The sequence below is a fragment of the Alosa pseudoharengus genome, unplaced genomic scaffold (genome assembly GCF_046254945.1).
Source record: "Alosa pseudoharengus isolate Yale_2024_CS ecotype anadromous, Long Island Sound unplaced genomic scaffold, YU_APseudo_1.1 YU_APseudo_1.1_scf_19, whole genome shotgun sequence".
In the NCBI taxonomy this organism is placed as follows: Eukaryota; Metazoa; Chordata; class Actinopteri; order Clupeiformes; family Clupeidae; genus Alosa; species Alosa pseudoharengus.
In genome coordinates, this window is record NW_027468657.1 from 36,885,468 (window position 1) to 36,905,121 (window position 19,654).

Genomic DNA, 19,654 nt, shown 5'->3' on the forward strand with positions numbered 1-19,654 from the left:
TTTTAAATATGTTGTTTTTGTGTGTGTCGCTTTGGACAAAGGCGTCTGCCAAATCTCATAACGATAAATGAACATTTTAGCAACAGTTCTATTTGTATGCTCACACGTTTTTCTCATGGTAAGGATGACCTTTTTTTTTATTACCCATGTAGTTGTATAATTAAAACGATAAAATTCCGACTTTTATTTTGGAAGAAAAAACAACGAATGACGGCCATATTAGAATTTCCGTTGACGCTAGTTACACGCACGGAGCTGCAGTATCAGAAGGAGTTACCAGCAGCTGTTCTGTCCAGTTATAAATCGCCAGCAGACTACAATCAAACGCAGGTTTGTCATCCACGAAGGTCTATAGTTGATTATGTATTTAAACATACTGCTGATTGGGCTACGAATCACAGTTTGTATCATACTGTTTTCCCCCCATGCAGGAAATATGACGTAGGCTAGGTTCCTACACAGTAATTTACGCGATTGAAGTCGGAGATACAAAATGTATGCTCGATATTAAGCACTTGCTGCCTGTATTGTTATCTCTAAATGTAAAACGAAAAAGCTTAAACGCTTAAAACGGAGATTACTTGTCTGTTCTTGTTTTGCAATCCGATCGACGCCATGTTGAATCGACGTCACGGGAAAGAGATGAGAAGGGTCTAGACACGTCCACTGGTATTGTGTTTGCTTGCCAGCCACGCTCCTACTTGCTACCAGTTCTACATACTTTGCCTGAGTCTCAATGTACCCCTCACGGACTCACAGACTTGCGCGTTGCCGCTAACTTCGTGTGCGCCTAGGGTTGTCCCACGGTGAAATTGTGAATTGCACGAGGGTTCGCTCGCACCCTTTCTGTGGCCTTTCCATAAATCAGGATTTATGCAGGGAAGGGAATTAGCAATTCATAGTGTTGTGACATGAAACACAGGTTTAACCAAGCTGGAAAAACAACAGTAAACAACTGCCATAAAACAGAAACGTGTCTGCAACCTGTTTTTAGTGTTGTCAATTTTAAAGATAATGTCACAGATGCTGTCCCTTTCCTATTAGGGGTTTGCACGGAGTGTCATCAGATCTGGACGTCGCCATATTGGAGATACTCGCCTCATTAGAAAGCATTAGGCACTGAAGTAAATCCCTAACATCGTCAACGAAAATGGTTAATTATTGCCGTGTTTTAGGTTGTACCAATAGGTCCGACTGAGAAAAACATCTGGTGTAGGTATCGACTTCCAAAAGTTATTAAAAAAACAGGGAGAAAGGAAATAATGCCAGAAGTTATCAGAGGAAGGGGGGCGCTTGTGGTTGAACTTGTGGTTGTGGTTGGTACTTTGTCTCCCTCACCCAACTCCTATGGATCTGCGCTGCAAGTCCTGCCCTATATGCCTTTGCATCTTAGACGCATTTTGATGAGCTTTTCTGTTGTTTAGACACGGCTACAATCACGTAAGATATCCAAAGTGCATAATACTCCATTACTGAATATTGCCAATATGGCCGCACGTGCTGGGCTACCATGTGCAAACCCCTAATTAACATGTTGAACCCGTAGGCTACACACACGTTCAAACACCTTCATAGCCACTGAAGTGAGGGCAACGGGCCTGAAGTCATTAAGCCCAGTTGTTGTCCCTGCTGCAGAGAGGAGTTGAAAATGTCAGTGAAGACAGTTTCCAATCTAAAAACAGCTGGGGAAAGCTGATCTGGTCCTGCTGCTTTCCTGGCCTTCTGTTTTTTAAAATGTTTGCACACCTCTGCCTCCTGGATGACAAAGGGAGGAGTGGGGGAGGTGGGAGGACTGCCGGTGCATAAAATGCATTGAGACTATCAGAAAGCTCAGGGTCCTCATCTGGTGGTGAAGTAGGCCCTCTATTGAAATTGGTCATCTCCTTCAGTCTTTTCCAGACTGACCTGGGGTTGTTGGTGGCCAGTTGATGCTCCAGTGTCAATGCATAATCAGCTTTAGCTTTTCTGATAGCAGAACGAAGTCTTAAATGCAGAACTTTTTTTCCTGCAGAGTGCAACAACCTCTTTGGTGAACCAGGGTTTACCATCGGCATATGCAGGGCTCTCAAGTGTCACGCATTGAGCGTGACAGTCACTCATTTCAGTCTTTTGTCACGTTCTCCCGCCACACATTGTATTTCTCACGCTGAAAAACTATTTATATATTTAATATGCCGCAGCGCCCAAAATGTCTCTGGCCGCACCGCTCTCACTATGAAACCGGCAGGAATCAAGCGCGTCTCCCCTGGAGTTGAGCCTGCCACTTATCAGCCAATCAAAAATAACGAGAGGGGCTACACAATAGCCAATCAGAAAATAGCACTATTGTATCTGGGTAAGATTTAGCGCAACAACCAATGAAAAAACGCGTATCCTGGAATTGTTAGGGTTAGGGTTGACGTGAAACTGTTACCTACTTCTTCGTTCACCTTCAGAGGAAACCACTGGAGCTTCGAGCATCAGTTCATGGTTTCAGCACAGAGTAAGTCATCTTTTAATGTTACAACAAATCCACAACTTGTTTGACACAAACAATGACAATGGGACTGCTGCTAGAGAATGTTTCCCAGATAATTAGAATCAGTTCATGAGTGTCTGTAACTTAGTCAACAGTTTTACAGCCTGTTCATTGACAACACTTGCTCAGAACAACTATGCTCATATTTTCGTCCACACGATGACTGACATATTGTCACATTCTAAACATCTCTCTCTCCAAATATGCTTAATCATTTTAGTAGCACTAAACAAATTAAAGTGTAGCGTATTGCCTATTGTCACTTTTAAAATCATGTCATATTATATAATTATATCCTGGCTAGAATCAGGGCTTTGAACCGGTTCAAGGAACGAAAACGAAAACCGGGAACTTTTTGTATTTTACAGGGAACAGAAACGAAACCGGAAACGTTATTATTTTTTATGTTCTGGAACAGGAACACTTATTTAAAAATAATGGTAACCGGTTAATACCGGTTTTATTTCGTTCCTCAAAGTTTTCGTTGCCTAATTAACTAAAAAAAAAAAGTAATTATTTTCCTGCGCACGTTACCATGACGGCTGAGGTTCACTTCCTGTGTGACATCACATCAGACATTCGCTGACTGAATGGAGAGACAGTGGTGGATTACAAAGTCTCCACTCCACATCTTAAATAAGAGGTAAATTACGATCCATCGTTAATTAAAACGCTCATTCCAAACACAATATCAATAGCTATATTTGTCGACTCCACGTTAATGATGGACTAGCGAACATTTGGCTAAATGGCGCCAACACCTCTAAGCAAGACAAAACAAAAGACTTGTTACGGTATGAGTAGGCCTACTGGATGGCCTTTCCCCCCCGACAGTTGGAATTTGTTGTTGCCCGAGTGGCATAACCACGTGTCTTAATAATGTCGTTACGTTTGTGTGGAAATTTTCTCTTTTAACAATAAACTACACATTTGAAATAATTGTAGGCCTATTTCATTATTATTAATAATATAATCATTATTATTTAATAATAGTTGTAATATTATTACATTTGGTTTAAGCTGGATGAGAAAGATGTGACATAATTCTATAGCATTAAACAGCTGGCAGGAACGAAATTAACCGTTCCGGGAAGAGTATTTTTTTGTTCTAACCGGTTCGGGAACGTCAATTTATTGGTGGAACTCATAACCGGAAACGTTATAATTCCGTTTCTGTTCGGGACGAACCGATTGGAAAAAAAAATCGGTTCAAAGCCCTGGCTAGAATATTCTTTTATTTTTCTACCAGATAACAAGCATCTTTGAACTGACCACATTTCAGCCCTCTAGGTCTTGACTTGATATGACTTGAGTCCTAGCATTAGGTCTTGTGAAGCTGTGTGCAAAAGTAGATCAATATAGAATGACAATATGAGTACTTTAGACCATTTTTTGCCAAGGTATGCTCATGCATTTTGTAAAATGCCCTATGAAAACTCCCCATAGGTAGCCTAGAAATCTAGACGCACCCTAGCGGCGGCAAATTAATTTGCTCAGCCTGTACGTCTAGTATCGAACCATAGGAATTTCTTTTGGCTTAACACCGTGGATGTTATCCAATCACAGCGCTCTATTTCGTTACAGAGTCTTAAGGCGGGCTTAACAGGATAACGACAGTCCTGTGACGGTGAACAACAAGGAAGGTGGCTATGGCGAACGAAGAGCGGTTGTTTGAATCGGCGTTGGCGTCAACTTTGGAGGAGTTGGACTTGTGCTTTTCTTTGAAAGTTGAGCAACACAATGCACTTAAGTCATTCCTTTCTAAGGATGTGTTTGCCGTTTTGCCTACCGGATACGGATATGGTCGTAGCGCTGGCCTATTGCATGCCTAGGCAGTTTGAAAGACAATTCTCTGCCCGCCCCTTGGATTAAGCGAGGTGAATGATTCGATGCCAGACTATACATCTCAATGATATAGGATGGCCCCGCCAGGCTACCCCATAGGACTTTTGGTTATTCAAAATGCATACTGACAATCAAATGCTTATAAGCATAAGCTTGGCCTCAAATGAAAGCTAATACTCTGAAGTTTCATGCTTGCATTTGGATTGTACTTCAGGTTCTGATATGACTACACTAAATATGCAATAATTACACAAAAATACAAATCTTTACAATTTCTATTTCAATTCAATTGGTGTGTATAAGATGTACTATATATCTGCACAACTAATATTGGATCAATTGGTAACCGACCTGGGGCTGGTGTATGCTAGCTGGTGTAGGCCTATGGTGAAGCTAGTTGCGCGTGTAAATCTTCACACCCCTAATCTTAAGAACGGTTCTAACCGCTGAGTTGGAAGCTTGGGCTTTTAACTCAGTGGTTAGAGCGCTCGACTCCCATGCCGGTGTGTGTTGAGGTGGCGGGTTCAAGGGCCGTGAGCGGCGGACGAAATGACCTCTGTTGTGACCAGCAACCCCTTTGACCCCCGGACGGGGGTGATTGTCGACGGGGAATGTCACTCTTACCTGTCCCTCAAAACTTGAGAGCCCTGCATATGACTTGATGCATTCGGTCCCAAAGTAGTCATCTACACAAAACCGGATGTATGAGGTCACAGCCTCTGTGTAATCGTCTAGGCTGACACACGTGTGTTTAAAGATGTTCCAGTCAGTGCATTCAAAGCAGCCTTTCAGGGTATCGATAGCATCTGTGGACCATACTTTCACGATGTTGGACTTCGGCTTCACAGATTTAAATTTCTGACGATACTCTGGGACGAGGAAGAGTGTTGCATGGTCAGACTTTCCCAGCGGAGCACTCGGGAATGCACGGTAAGCCAAAGTGGTGTAGCAGTGATCCAGAATGTTATCTCCTTTTGTCAGATGTCACCTGTTGAGTGTAGTTTGGGAGCTCGTCAGACAGATTGCAGTGGTTGAAGTCCCCCAGAACTGTTACGGCAGAGTCTGAATGTGTGTGTCAGTTGCGGCTATGTTGTTCTAGTACACAGGTGGCAGTGATAGCATTGGCTTGTGGTGGGATGTAAACACCAATTAGCACGATAGACGCAAACTCTCGTGGTAGGTAAAAGGGTCTGTATGTGACTATAAGAAACTCCAGATCCGGGAATCAGAACTGTGTTACAATGGTAAAGTTGGTGCACCATTGATCGTAGACTAAAAAGCATACACCACCAACTTTTAGACTTAAGTGATAGATTAGCTGACCTGTCTGCCCGGTATGTTGAAAAGCCGGGAGGTGTGACCTCCGCATCCGGGGTGTACTCATCCAGCTAGGTCTCAGTCAAGCAGATAGCAGAGCATTCCTTGTACTTCCAGTTGCTGTGGGTCTGAAGTAAAAGCTCGTCCATTTTATTCCTGATAGATCTTACATTGGGGAGCAGTAGAGCTGGCAAGGCCGGACGATAGGGCCGCTTTCTGAACCTGGCGATGGTGACGGAGCTTCTCCATCTATGGTCACTTTTTAAATGTCCGGGTGTTTTCTGACTCTGTACCTTAGCCCCTCGTTTGCGTCTCACTCTCACTCCAGCTCTGGTACCTCGTCTATGCCTTCGTATCTCTACAGGTATATTGGGCAGGGGAGCGCTCGCAGCCTGGCAACTTATGAGCGTAAAAATGCAAAAGTTATCTAAACTGATCAAAAACGCACTGAAAACTGAAGCATAATTATCAGACTATATACATACACAGTCCTGCGCAAAACTAGAGCCGTGACAAGTGAGAAAAAACAATGAAAATAGCGAGAAATTGTACAAATGTAATGGAGTTACTGTAACAGGCTGCCAGTCAGGCACCAGTATTATGACGTGATGCCTGAAACCTGACTCTGATAACTATTCATCTGAGACCTTTTCGTCTGACTCCGAACCCTGCAGCTCAACCTTGTTGCTGGAAGTTAGCCTACGGGGACTATTTTCAGGTGCTGCATGATATCATTGTACTGCTGTGCCCATGGTTTTCCTTGATTATTACGCTGGAATGAGAGTATAGTTCCATGTCAAATCATGGAAAAATCGCCACGTTTAATTTTTCGTTGGTCTTATTACAATCTAACTAAGAGGAGACAAGTAAATAGGAAAATTACCGGAAATCTTAGTCACTTTTAAACGTGATGCTAGCAGGCGAGAAGCTAATGGTCTAATCAGATTCAATGATCTATGCTAGGCTGGAGCTAAAAGTGGTATCACCAGACTCAGAGAATGGCTGGATGAACTGGAGAAAGGTAAAAATCAATTGTTTAACTCAAAGGGAGGTGGAAAATGAGTGTAATTCCCCAAATGGTGGAATATCCCTTTAAGGAGGTAAGATGTGACGCCAGCTAATTGCCAAATTGGCACAGGATTGAGTGGAGAAAAGAAAAAAAGGAAAAAGATCACAAACTCAAATGATACTCAAAATGTGCTACAAAATAAAAACAAAACTCCAAATAGTTATACTAAAGAAAAGGAGCACATATAATTTGAAATCCCAGCCAAAATTATTCATGATAGTTTTCTCTCTAAAGGCTAACCTCGATTCTTGCCTACAGAAGGCGTGCACCATTCACACTGCGCTATTGGAGAAGAGGGTGGTCAGGCAAGATGAGCCGCGATTGACCATGGTCAACACATTCTCTCCATTGTCAGACGACCTCAAGTTAATTATCAAAAAGCATTGGCATATTTTGTCTACTGATCCACAAGTTGGTCATTCTTTTGCAAACCCTCCACATTTTGCTCATACAAGATTAAATAATCACTCTGGTTAAAGTAGACTCGTATACCCCACCCTCTAGATCAGGGATTCCCAAACTGTGGTACGCCTACCCCCGGTGGTACGCGAGCTGCCACTAGGGGGTACGCGAGATGAAAAGGGCAATGGCGGAAAGGAGTTAAAAATGATTAATTAATTAATACTTTAATTAATTCATAAATAATACATAATTTCAAATCGGGTTATAATGATATGGAAACGTGAAATTAAAGTAAATCATTTGTAAACTCTATAATAGGGTATGTTTTCATTAAAAAATAAGCTACACACAATAGGCTACATGTGATTTCCTGCGGGCAGCCAGAATATCTGGCGCGTTAGTTTCGTTGAAGTATAGGCTAGGTAGAAGTCTGCGTAAACATGGAAAACTGGCTAAAAACAGGGACACTGTCCAAAAGGCCTAATTAAAGCGATCGAAGAGGAGAAGCGAGAGAAACAGAGAAGGACACAGGTAACGATGGAATGGGATGGGGGGCAGACTAATGAAGGTGAAGAAAACGAAAGTATGATGAGGCATATAGCCCTAGGCTTCACGTGAATTGGGAGACAGACTGCCCAAAGCCACAGTGTGTGGTCTGCAGTGAGATGCTACCTAACCATTCTAATGTGGTTCTCCACACTGTTTTTTTTTAACGTGAGAGCTCATAGACCAGTTGCACATTTTGATTATGTTATCATGTAGGGCGGCTAATTAAACAACGATGCCTGGAATGCGTCAATAGAATGAGTTACTTTTTTATGTGTTGGATGGTGGGGGTACGTGAGCCGAGTCAGGATGTAGAAGGTGGTCCGCGGGGAAAAAAGTTTGGGAACCGCTGCTCTAGATAGATAGATAGATAGATAGATAGATACTTTATTGATCCCCAAGGAGAAATTCAAGGTTGCGAAGTAAAAAGTAAACAAAAGACGTAGAAGAAAACACAGACACGGAGCTACCTCGACACGCTGCCACTCTTGTCGGCGCCGGAACCGGATGATTGAACCGGAACCTCTAATTGGCTCACTAGGGTTGGGCGATGTCCACTAAATTGGCATTTGACGATGTGTACAGTAAAGGGGGGGGGGGGTTATATGTACAGACATATGGTAATAATTAGTTACCATATGTCTGTACAGAAATACATTTAATTTTCTACATAACATAATAAAAACTATATTATATAGGCTATACGGCCTGATGAAAGTGGACAGCTAAGAGAGACATACTGACCAGGCTAAGTTGTAGATAGATAGATAGATAGATAGATACTTTATTGATCCCCAGGGGAAATTCAAGGTCTCAGCAGCATACATACAACACAAACACATTCTTTAACATCAGAAAGAGTAATAAAGTATATAATATAAACTAAGCAATAAGGACAGTAGAAGAGAAAGAATGCTAAATATACTAAAATACAAATTATATAACTAACACTTAATGCAATATATAAAAATATACTAAAATACAAATTACAAAAATACAAATTATACTAACTAACACTTAATCTAAGTCATTCTAGAAACAGTATCCACATAGTGGTGATTAATCAGAGGCGCTTGCAATGATTCTCTGTGCATAGTAAGATATGGTAAGGTGCTCTGTGCGAATGAGTGTCATGGTGGTAGTGCAATGGTGATAGGTGATAGTGGTAGTGGTCATGGTGATGGTGCAAATGAGTAAGTCCAACAGTGCAGCAGTGCAGAAGTAAAGTAAGGTAAAATCTATATATTTAACTATTTAAGAAAATGTATAAGTGTGGCCACAGTTTGGCTGTGGCATGGAGGGGGGGGGGTTATGCATATGTGCTAATATAGCACGCAAACAGTGAGGCATAAAGACAGTGATACAAGTGGCTAGTGGACAGACAGTACCAAACATGGAGGGGTGAAGAGGCAGACAGACTATGCAGAGAAGTCTATCTCTCCTCTTCCCTTAAGTGAGGCATTAAACAGTTCAATGGCCCTGGGGACAAATGACTTTCTCAGTCTGTCCGTTGTGCAAGGCAGTGACCGAAGTCTCCAGCTGATCAGGCTCTTCTGCTTAACAATGGTGCTGTGGAGTGGGTGACACTCATTGTCCAAGATGTTGATCAGTTTGTTCAGGGTCCTTTTGTCAGATAGTGAAGTGATGCACTCCAGTTCAGCTCCCACTACAGAGCCAGCTTTCCTTACCAGCCTGTCAATTCGCCCCGCATCCTTCTTCCTTGTGCTTCCTCCCCAACACACCACTGCATAGAAGAGGACACTGGCAACAACAGACTGGTAGAACATCCTGAGGAGCTTACTGCACACATTGAAGGACCGCAGCTAGGGGTGGGCGATATGGCCTAAAATTCATATTGCGGTATAATTTGGGACACAGACGGTAAATGGTATATATTGCGGTATAATTTGGTGTGTGAATTTCAATATAGGTCTAGCAGGTTCTTGCATAAAATAGTCAAGATTGTTACTTATTTAAAAATGTATTGGCTATAAAAATGATCAAAGTTTTATTTAGCCTATTCACTGCAGTAGACATCACTGTATGAAACATTACAAAAACATGAAACTTGACATATTACATAGAACTGTAAATCATCTAATCATCTAATATTTACAGATATCTAGGCTATATATAACATTTATTTTATATTTGGCCTGTAATAAAATCATGTATTGAACAATTTAACCACAGCTCAGCTTTAATAAACTCAAATAGCCTAGATGCATGCTTAGCATTTTGTGATCATTAGGCTAAGGCTACTTTCACAAACTCAGTCAGCTGTCCTCTGATTTACCAATATCTAGGCGATATTTGTAACATTTATTTTGTATTTGGCCCGTTATGAAATCATGTGGAACAATTTAAACACATTGTAAAACAAATTTGGAGACATACAGTTTTGAATTTGCAGTAAATTTCGACATGCATGGATTACTCTGGAACGGCTAACTGTACAGGGGACTGATTTACACCTTTGTGTTCGGTAAGGTCTGCTGTTTATTTTGATATGAGGTTGGTCGTGTGTTAAAAGAAGGGTTCGTGAAGTATTCCACCGAGATGAATGGGTTGGGAGATCATGGGACGCGAAACCTTCAGTAGAATGTATGATTAAATTGAATTATATTATTTACTTTTCTCGCGAACCGTTCCACTAAGCAATTATCGGGTAACATCGTTTAAAAGCTGAGAAAAAGCTCTTTCGTGTGATACTTGTGATGTCTGTGTGATGAATAGGCTACTTCGCAAGTAGTTCAACTGAGATGAATGGAATTTGGACGCACTTTCTTTCTTGCGCTGTCACTTTCTCCACTGCGTAAAATACTCAATTAATTTGCGCTGTGAATGCTTAGATTATTTTGACAGGCCACACAGGCTAAATAAAAATCGCTATTAGTAGGACGCTATTAGTAGGAAGCAGAATATTGAAAGAAGGGGGCACCAAGGCCACCGTGGCCTGTAAACCTCTGATTTTCAAAGGGGCCTCACGGACAACGCAAGAGGCAACGACGTGGCCGCCGTGAAATTCCTACCCTGTTTGGGGGTTTATGTCTGTATTTCTCCTAAGTTATAAGTCTAAAGTTAGCGTCTTTATCGTGACATGTTTCCCTTTTAGTTCTCCCTCGTGTGTGATCCTTTTTGTGTGGGGGGCTGCGTCCACCCCTGTATGTGTAGCGTGTGTGTGTAGCCTACTTGACCTGCTCCGTGTGTATTGTGTTCTGGGTCTGTGTCCCTGCTCTCGTTCTCAGCTAATAAACCTTTTGATTGGACAACTGTCTGTGTCGGTATCAAATCGTTACAATACCTTCACCGCTCGCAGCCATTTTTCCACACCTGTGGCCTCCTCGTGGTTGCTGCCGGTCCCGGCAGGCCAAGCGTGTTGCAATTTGATGACATAATGACCTATCGCAATATGCCGGTATAACAAAAATCGTTGGCCAAATTTTTATCGCATACCGCTTATACCGTTTATATCGCCCAGCCCTAACCGCAGCCTCCTCAGGAAGTACAGCCTGCTCTGCCCTTTCTTGTAGAGTGCATCAGTGTTGGCTGACCAGTTTATTGTCCAGGTGGAGACCCAGATATTTGTAGGTGCTAACCACCTCCACATTGACCCCATCAATGTGGACTGGTAGCAGAGTGGGCTTAGACCTGCGGAAATCCACCACCATTTCCTTGGTCTTTGACGTGTTAAGTTGAAGATGATTGAGTTTGCACCATTGCACAAAGTCCTCCACCAGGCTCCTGTACTCCTCCTCCTGCCCGTTCCTGATACACCCCACAATTGCAGTATCATCAGAAAACTTCTGCATGTGGCATGACTCGGTGTTGTAGCAGAAGTCAGATGTGTACAGGGTGAACAGGACTGGAGAGAGCACAGTTCCCTGACCCACCAGGATTTCGCGAGGTTTTTTGAGACTGTTGCGACCTAAAATGCCTTGATGGAAGTTGCGGTGATTTTAGCTGTTTCTTGTGGAGAAATTGCGGGAGGAAGTGAAAATTGCAAAAATAGTTTAAATTTAGGGCAATTAAGGTTAGTAAGACCAAAATCACACTGATAATCTTGATGCTTATTAAAAAGGATAATCAAAGGTAAACAGTAAGGATTACAGAAAATCAAAGTAGGCCTACTTTATTTGTGAAAATGCTTTGACTGAGGTCATTCACAAAGCATTATAGTAGAACTGTCCAAAAAAGACAGTCACCTAAAGAGATGGCATCATGTTATATGTTTCAATACATTCATATATTTTGTAATTCATATTAAGTTCATATCTTTTTAATAATTCATAGTATGTGGCCTGCATAATTACTAATAGCCAAGTAAGTATCTAGTAATTTCATATTGATTTAAACTATTGGTGGTGTACGTCTAATTGACTGCCTGCCCCTTTAAGGACGTGAGAGTAGCCTAAGTACATTTCTGAGTGGATTGGAAGGCTTGCATCTCACTGTGTTCGGCTACGAGTGTAAATCACTTTTTGCATAGTGCATTACGATATGTGGATGCAATTGGGAATGTCTTCTATGTCATTAGTTAAAATAAATGTTAAAAACACAACTCGAATGAAATCATTCTTGGATCATAGAAGAGGTAAATGTCTTGCAATTTTATTAATTTCTATGATTTTGGTAGCACTACTCTGAGCCCACTGCTAAGCCCACAAGCTAGCAAACATGACATAAGATAAAAGGACATATCCAGGTAAACGTTTGCCAATGGGTTGCATAGCCTACTCAAAAATCAGTAAACCAAGTAGGCCTTAATTAACTTACTTTCATAGCCTAGGTAGGTTAGCAACACCAGGTTGAGAGATGCAAGTAAGCAGATCATTAACGTTAGCCTTCTATTTATTGTCATCAAAACTGTAGAGGAACGAACACGTTAGGGCAGTCTTTGGTGTCATATGCAAAAGGTGCAGAAGTAATTGTGCCATCTGGCTCAATATTCTGCGCGAGGGACTGTTGTGGTAGGTGAAATTTCACGGTGAAACTACGATGATTGGTCAAATTTGCGAAAAAGTTGCGGTGTTTGGACAAAATTGCGAGTGCCTTGGTAAGTGACGAAAACAATCGTCTTCGTGAACAGCTGTGCATATGCTACTTTGTAAAAGAGAGAATACGCTCATCCCTATACATAACACAAGGGGTAATTAATGTAATTATAGTTCGCCTTTTATTTGTGGATTTATTTCATATATTTAGTGTTATTTCTTCCCCAAGCTCATAAAATAAATTTGGGTCGCACATAAATTGACAGGGTCGGTCGGAAACCGGAACCCAAGAATTTTTTTTTTTTATGCCCTATCGTGGTCACTCATTTAAAATCTTCAGTAGTAGGCTACGCTATGCAGCATCCCACGTTATCAGGCTACCGTCTATGCTGACTATGAGGGCGGCGGGAAGTGAAAGTAAAGGGCTGCGATCACGCAGTACAGGCTATAGGAGGGCGAAGTAAAAAAACTTTTACAAATAACAAATCACGATTACCACTCCGCTGCTGTCTGGGACTTTTGCTAAATGCATGAAATTACAAGCCTTACAGTGAAAGATGGATAGGCTACCTTCTGATCCTATAATTAACGAAATAAATGGTTTATTTTAACACAGAGGAGAAGGACCTATTTGTGGAGAAGGACCTCTTTTCTGATTGGCTGGCGGGGTGGCTTTTAATTCTGAATAACGGGACAGCTATGAAGTAGATCTGGTAAAAAAGGTTTAATCGCTGTTCCATATCAATGCTTAGGAATGGTAACTATAACAACGATAGTAGGACGACGGTTGAGCCTGGAGGCAGGATTCACAACAATGGAATCAACTGTAAACAAGCTAACTGTCCATGTTATCGCTGTTATAGGGCCAACGAAAGTTGTACAACAAGCTGAACTAGTGAGCTTCTTTTTAAACGGAACCGCGTGTTTCCTTTGCTTTACAGTGGCAACCCGGGTGATAAGCGGGATAACGGCCTTCGAGGTGTGTCCTGTTATACGGAATTAATGGACTCAGGCGGAGGCCTCGTCCATTAATTTCGTATAACAGGACACCTCAGCGGCCGTTATCCCCTACATAACTGTTTGGCTGACAGCCTTTAAAGTAGGCTCAATTTCGTTTTTTTAAAATGTTTTAGCCTGTTACAGCCTGTTAGCCTGGTTGCTTCCCATCGTGATGTCTGTCAACCATCACGATGGATGATCTCATCCATCGCCACAACCCTATGGCTCACTGAACTTCCCCCTGGTAATTTTCCTTGCCGAAATTGTATGCACTGAGGGCTTTTCAAATTGGGTGAATGTGAGCCTCCCCTTAGAGTAGGTAAGGACAGCTGAGCCCCCCTGCCCCCCAAAATCCCGTCCGCCGGCCCTAACCCTCACACGCCTCTGCAGTAAATGCCATCTTTTGTGTGTTCCAGGCAATGATGACTTTCAATAACTGATTGAAGACATTTTATTGCCACAACTTTTTTAAAAGTGCATTTATAAATGATTCTTTGCCAGCAAATCATTTCCAACTTCATGCTGGCCTAATTGAGGCTTAAAATCACTGAACACCAGTAGGCCTATCCACAAGTCAACAAAACATGCTTAACATGTATTCAGCGCCAACGATACAACTGACAACACCCGACAGCTGAAATCGGTGCGGTGTCTGGGCCTTATAAGCGCACATGTGAAGGAGATAAACATCGTCTCGAAGTCAAGTCAGTTTATTTATATAGCACATTTCATATGGCATACATAGACACAATGTGCTTTGAGTGGAGAGTTGTCATTAAATTATCTAAAATAAAAAAACACACTTAGCCAAACAAAAGGAAAAGTCAAAGAAAGGGAAAAAAAACCCCAACAAAATCCGCACAATGGACAGCTCTCTGAGCAATGAACAACGACGCTGTTTGTATACGGAACACATAACAGTGTGTGAGTGAGTGGGCAGCCGTGGCCCACTGGTTAGCACTCTGGACTAGTAACCGGAGGGTTGCCGGTTCGAGCCCTGACCAGTGGGCCGCGGCTGAAGTGCCATTGAGCAAGGCACCTAACCCCTCACTGCTCCCCGAGCGCCGCCTTTGTAGCAGGCAGCTCACTGCGCCGGGATTAGTGTGTGCTTCACCTCACTGTGTGTTCACTGTGTGCTGTTTGTGTTTCACTAATTCACCGATTGGGTTAAATGCAGAGACCAAATTTCCCTCACGGGATCAAAAAAGTATATATACTTATATACTTATATATAACATTTATCAGTCAACTGCATTGAATGCATGTTATCAGATCGAACAGATTCACATATTTTCATCACATTTTATTTTTATGATTTCAGCCACATAAAACCTCAGATTTAAACAACAAACAAAAAGCCATTCACGTCATTTGCGCTACAAGCGGCATCAACTGCTAGGAAAGCACAGGTCTTTATTTAAGGACAGGCTTATATTCGAGGCAGGCCTTTATTTTTTATTAGGCTTCTGTTGTAGAATTTTATTTTTAGAAATAAAGTAGGCTAAAAGGCTACTCATAAAATAACAACTTGCTAGACACGCCTTCATGAACAATAACAAATTAGCGTAGATAAGAGCAAGTTCTGGATATATTTATAACGCGTTTCTTTTGGAGCGCCTACATGCATATAAAAAGCAGAAGATTTTTGTTTTGGTTTGGGATTTAATTTACTTTTGGACTGTTTGATATTGCTAAATGTTGGGACTGATGGACACTGAAATATGGGGGGTATCTGATGGTTCACAATTAAGTTTCATGTAGCCTAGTTGAAAGAGTGGTAACACTTTATATTAAGACACACATATTCAACATTAATTAGCTGCTTACTAACATGTATATTAGTAGCATACTAGCCATTTGTTAGTCATTATAAGTCACTAATTAATACCTTATTCTGCAAGACCTTATTCTACCCTTACTAGACCCTTAATTAAGAATTTCCCCTATGTAAGCTCCTAATTACCCCTTATTCATAGTTATTAAATAAGTTGTGAATTATGACCTAAATATGCATGGCTCAGTATGGGGCTTGTAAGGTGGTAGTACCACAAGAACAGTTATTCACTCCTAATAATACTTATCAAAGATGCTCTTTTCAAATGGAACTAGACACTAAACCACAAGTGCTAATAGTGTACAAATAACTCATAATTAAGTCTTTGTAATGCAGAATATGTTCCCTATTCTAAAGTTGGGTCTAAAATCGATTTTTGTATTTGTGCTAACTTGGCTGTCTTCTTCTTCTTCTTGTGTGCGCTGTAATACACTTAAAAAGTGTGAATAGGAGACAACTTTAGTTTAGGGAACACATGGGGGTTAATAAGTGCCAAATTAATTGTGAATTAAATGTGAACAAAGACCCAACTTTAGAATAGGGAACATATTATGCATGTCAACGAATTGACAAGCAGCTGTAAGTAGGCTAAGCATGTTAAATTCGACATCCAAACAGTAGCCTATTCTAACGTTAGCTTTGAGATACTGCTTGATTGCATAACTTAACTTGGGCTAAACTATGTTGTGATAAGATCTTAGCAGAGTTAACTTCAATGCAGCAGTTTTGAAAAAATCTGCGCAGCATGGTCACGATGCTAAGCGGATTTAATAGCAATTTAGCCAGACGTCTTCTATGCAATGCTTCTATGTGGCAACAACAATCCTTCAACAATCGTGAATATTTTGTTAAATGCACATGCAGAGGAGGGGCAGCAGGCTACGAGAGGGAGAGCGGGGCGGGGCAAGGAAAGGCTGCGTGCGTAAAAAGCGCAGCTCAATGGCAATTTATTTGATCTTATATTTAATTTCAATTAAATTACATTAAATTAAACATAAAATATTTATATGTGGCGGCCGATTTTTATTGTGTGGCGCCCCGCCACAGATTAGTCAATGTATGGGAAACACTGGATGTGGACCGTTATTTTTTTCTTCACGTGTCGCGCCTCCCCTGTGACTCTTTGGCGCCCCCCAGGGGAGGCGCGCCTCACCTATTGAAAACCGCTGCTGTAATGCAATGATAAAGGGCGACTCATTTGTTCATCCACGCACTGGCAGAAAATACTCTGTAAGAGGGAGAATTTAATGTCGATCGTTTTTTGTCGTTTACTAGGGCTGTAATGATATGCATATTAAAACCAAATTTGTGACACTCATATCCACAAACCTGTGTCGGGGTCTGAAGGCAGAATCGTGACACAACCCTTTTATTGTTTCCTGCAGCGCTTTGCAGCTTACACGGCTGCATAAGCAACACACATCTCCCGCTTTAGTTACCGGTACGTTGTCCAAAAATAAAATATATGTAAATAAATTTCATAGCTCTCGTAGTTTTCATTGTAGACTATGCGTGCAACTTTACCAAACAGTATAGAAGTAAACCCCCTCTTCTTGCCCCGCTCTCTCTCTTCCTCTTTCCCTCTCTTTTTCGCGTGTGCTCAATGGACACGCGCCCCTCGGCATGCACATTTAATCCAAATAAAACATTCACAATCGTGAAAGCAAGGACGCATATAAGACGACTAGCTAAATTACTATTTAATCCGGTTAGCATCATTAGTATGCATTCATTAGTATGCATTCACTCTTGCATTCAAGTTGACTGATCATCTCATATCAATGTTTTCCAAGACTCAAATGGGCCTGTCCCAAAGAGAAAATGTATTACATTTTATTACAATATTTCCAGGCTTCAACCAGACAGCTGAATTAAAGAGGTATTTATTATAGAAATAGTCCTAATAGAAATAGTAGGCTATAATCTGCATAAAGTGTGCTTTCATGAAAATCAGAAATTCAGTATTTTCTCTTTTTCTATCAGGATATAATATACTAAAGATATACAATAATATATTCTAACCTTGGTGTTCCAAGGTAGGCTATTGAAATGTTATTTAATAAAATGTCAATTAGCTGATGTCACATCTTACCAGCTTAAGTAACAGCTTGTCCTATCCTCGGTAAGACGCTGAAGACGACATTGGCCGAAACGCATCCGTCTTGTGACATGCTTTCTGAAAAAATAAAATGAGCTAAAGCTCGAGAGTGTGTTAACTTTTTGTTTCATCCAGTGCTTCCTTTGCTTACGCACTCAAAATCCTCTTTTTTACGTTGAGTTGAGCGCACCTATTCCTTGCCCACTAGCAAGCTTGGTGCATTTTGCAAGTGAGATGTCCACGACCATTTGTGAGGTCTTTGTGTTCCACCAGAGGGGCACACCCCCAAGTTTGAGAATCACTGATCTACACTGAAGGCTAATTTTGTCATGGCCTAATAATGACCAATAAGGACCCTCAGGAATTTCTAAACAGTATGACATTTGATGTCAACAACTAGCATGTCATTTTTGCATTCTTTGCAAAAGGTTTGTACATTTAAGTTAAACATTTCTGCTTGTTCTTTTCAGTGCTGTCTCAGCTGTTCCTAATGTCGGAGGACCTTTATGAGAAGTTTCTTACACCTGAGGATCCCTGCCCGCTTCTGTCCCAGAGGGTAAACTTGAGTGATGATGGCACACCGGATATAAGCGAGTTTGAATGTCAGTTGTCTTCTTGTCATCGCACAGATCCACTGCATCGTTTCAACACCAACAGGTAATGAAAGGTTACCACATTCGAACATCACCTGAAACCTGTATCAATGCAGTACCTACATGAGATTAATTTCCAACAATGAGGCCTGCACAGTTAATCGAATTTTGACCTTGATCACAATTTTGGCCTCCCACAATTAAATGAACATTGTCAACCCATAATAAAATTGGCCCACACTGCAAAAAATAAAATCTAACCAAGTGTTATTAATCTTATATTAAGATCAAACAATCTATTTGGGATTGTTTTTAGTATGAAGAGACTTACCTAGCACACTCTCGAAAGATCATTTTGACTTAATTTAGGAAGACTTTGACTTATTTTAAGGAGTCTTATCAAGACAAATTTACTTAACGCACTGGCAGACAAATTTGCTTAACGCACTGGCATACAAATTTGCTTTTTTTCAGGATGAGACGTCTTAAAAGGAGTCAAATTCTTCTTAAATTAAGTTAAATGATTTTATGTGAAAGAGCTAGGTAAGTCTCTTTACACTGAAAACAATATTAACTAGATTTTTCATCTTGATACAAGATTAATAACACTTGGTTAGATTTTATTAGATAAGCAGTTTTTGCAGTGCATAGAACAAAATAAGTCAAGCGCTCCCTAAACCGGTCTGACCATGTGGATCAGTGTGGGCAGGCAGCATTCTGTTAAAAGAGTGACAGCACATGTCTGACATAGAAGAAGGCAAGGAGCTTGTCCCTTGAGGCGGATCATCTGTTATTCGGAAATATTTCAGATTTACCTAAATTAACTAAGAACAAATGAAGAGTTCAGATGCAAAACCCTCTAAATCCATCTGACCACTTTTCTTTTAAATGAGCATTTAAAATCAGGCTCCTATAGGTTATTGCCTATAAATTGATATTTCAGACCAAGGAAGAGAGTGGTATTTAGTGGGTTTTGAAGTTAAATTATTTAATTAGCGTATACTATGTGTGGAGAGCATCCACTCACCATCTTTATCTCAATTTTGACATAGGTGGCATTTAGAGGCTTTTGCATCTGAACCCTTCAAATTATAAGCTAAGCAGGGCACACAACTCTTGTTAAAAGGAGACACGTAATTGACAGATCTCACAAAACATCATGCCACACATGCTTGCTCTTCCTCACGTTAACTTTGAGTCTTTGCAAGAACTACCTGCAAGAGAGTTAAAGGGAGTGAGCATAAAGGAGCAGAAAAAGAAGAGGTGAAAGAATTGGGAGCTTCCCAAGCGGTGAGCCAGATAGCGGTCCAAAATGTTTATGTGACCGTGCAACAATTTTTTATTTTTTTTTACTAAAATCAATGAATCGTGATGAATAATCGTGATAATCATTTTGCCCATAATTGGCGTGTGAGTGATGGCTACAAAGTTATGCTATG

The 19,654-nt window shown here is 41.0% G+C and overlaps 1 protein-coding gene across 1 annotated transcript in view; it reads left to right on the forward strand.

Moving 5' to 3' along the window:
- Positions 1–219: 219 nt before the first annotated feature.
- Positions 220–19,654, forward strand: part of fam199x (family with sequence similarity 199, X-linked) — a 54,063-nt gene continuing 34,628 nt past the window's right edge. The window contains exons 1-2 of the mRNA XM_076292648.1: positions 220–330; positions 18,093–18,279. Coding sequence (XP_076148763.1) covers positions 18,113–18,279 — 167 coding nt within the window. The 5' untranslated portion in view covers positions 220–330; positions 18,093–18,112. The remainder of the gene's footprint in view (positions 331–18,092; positions 18,280–19,654) is intronic.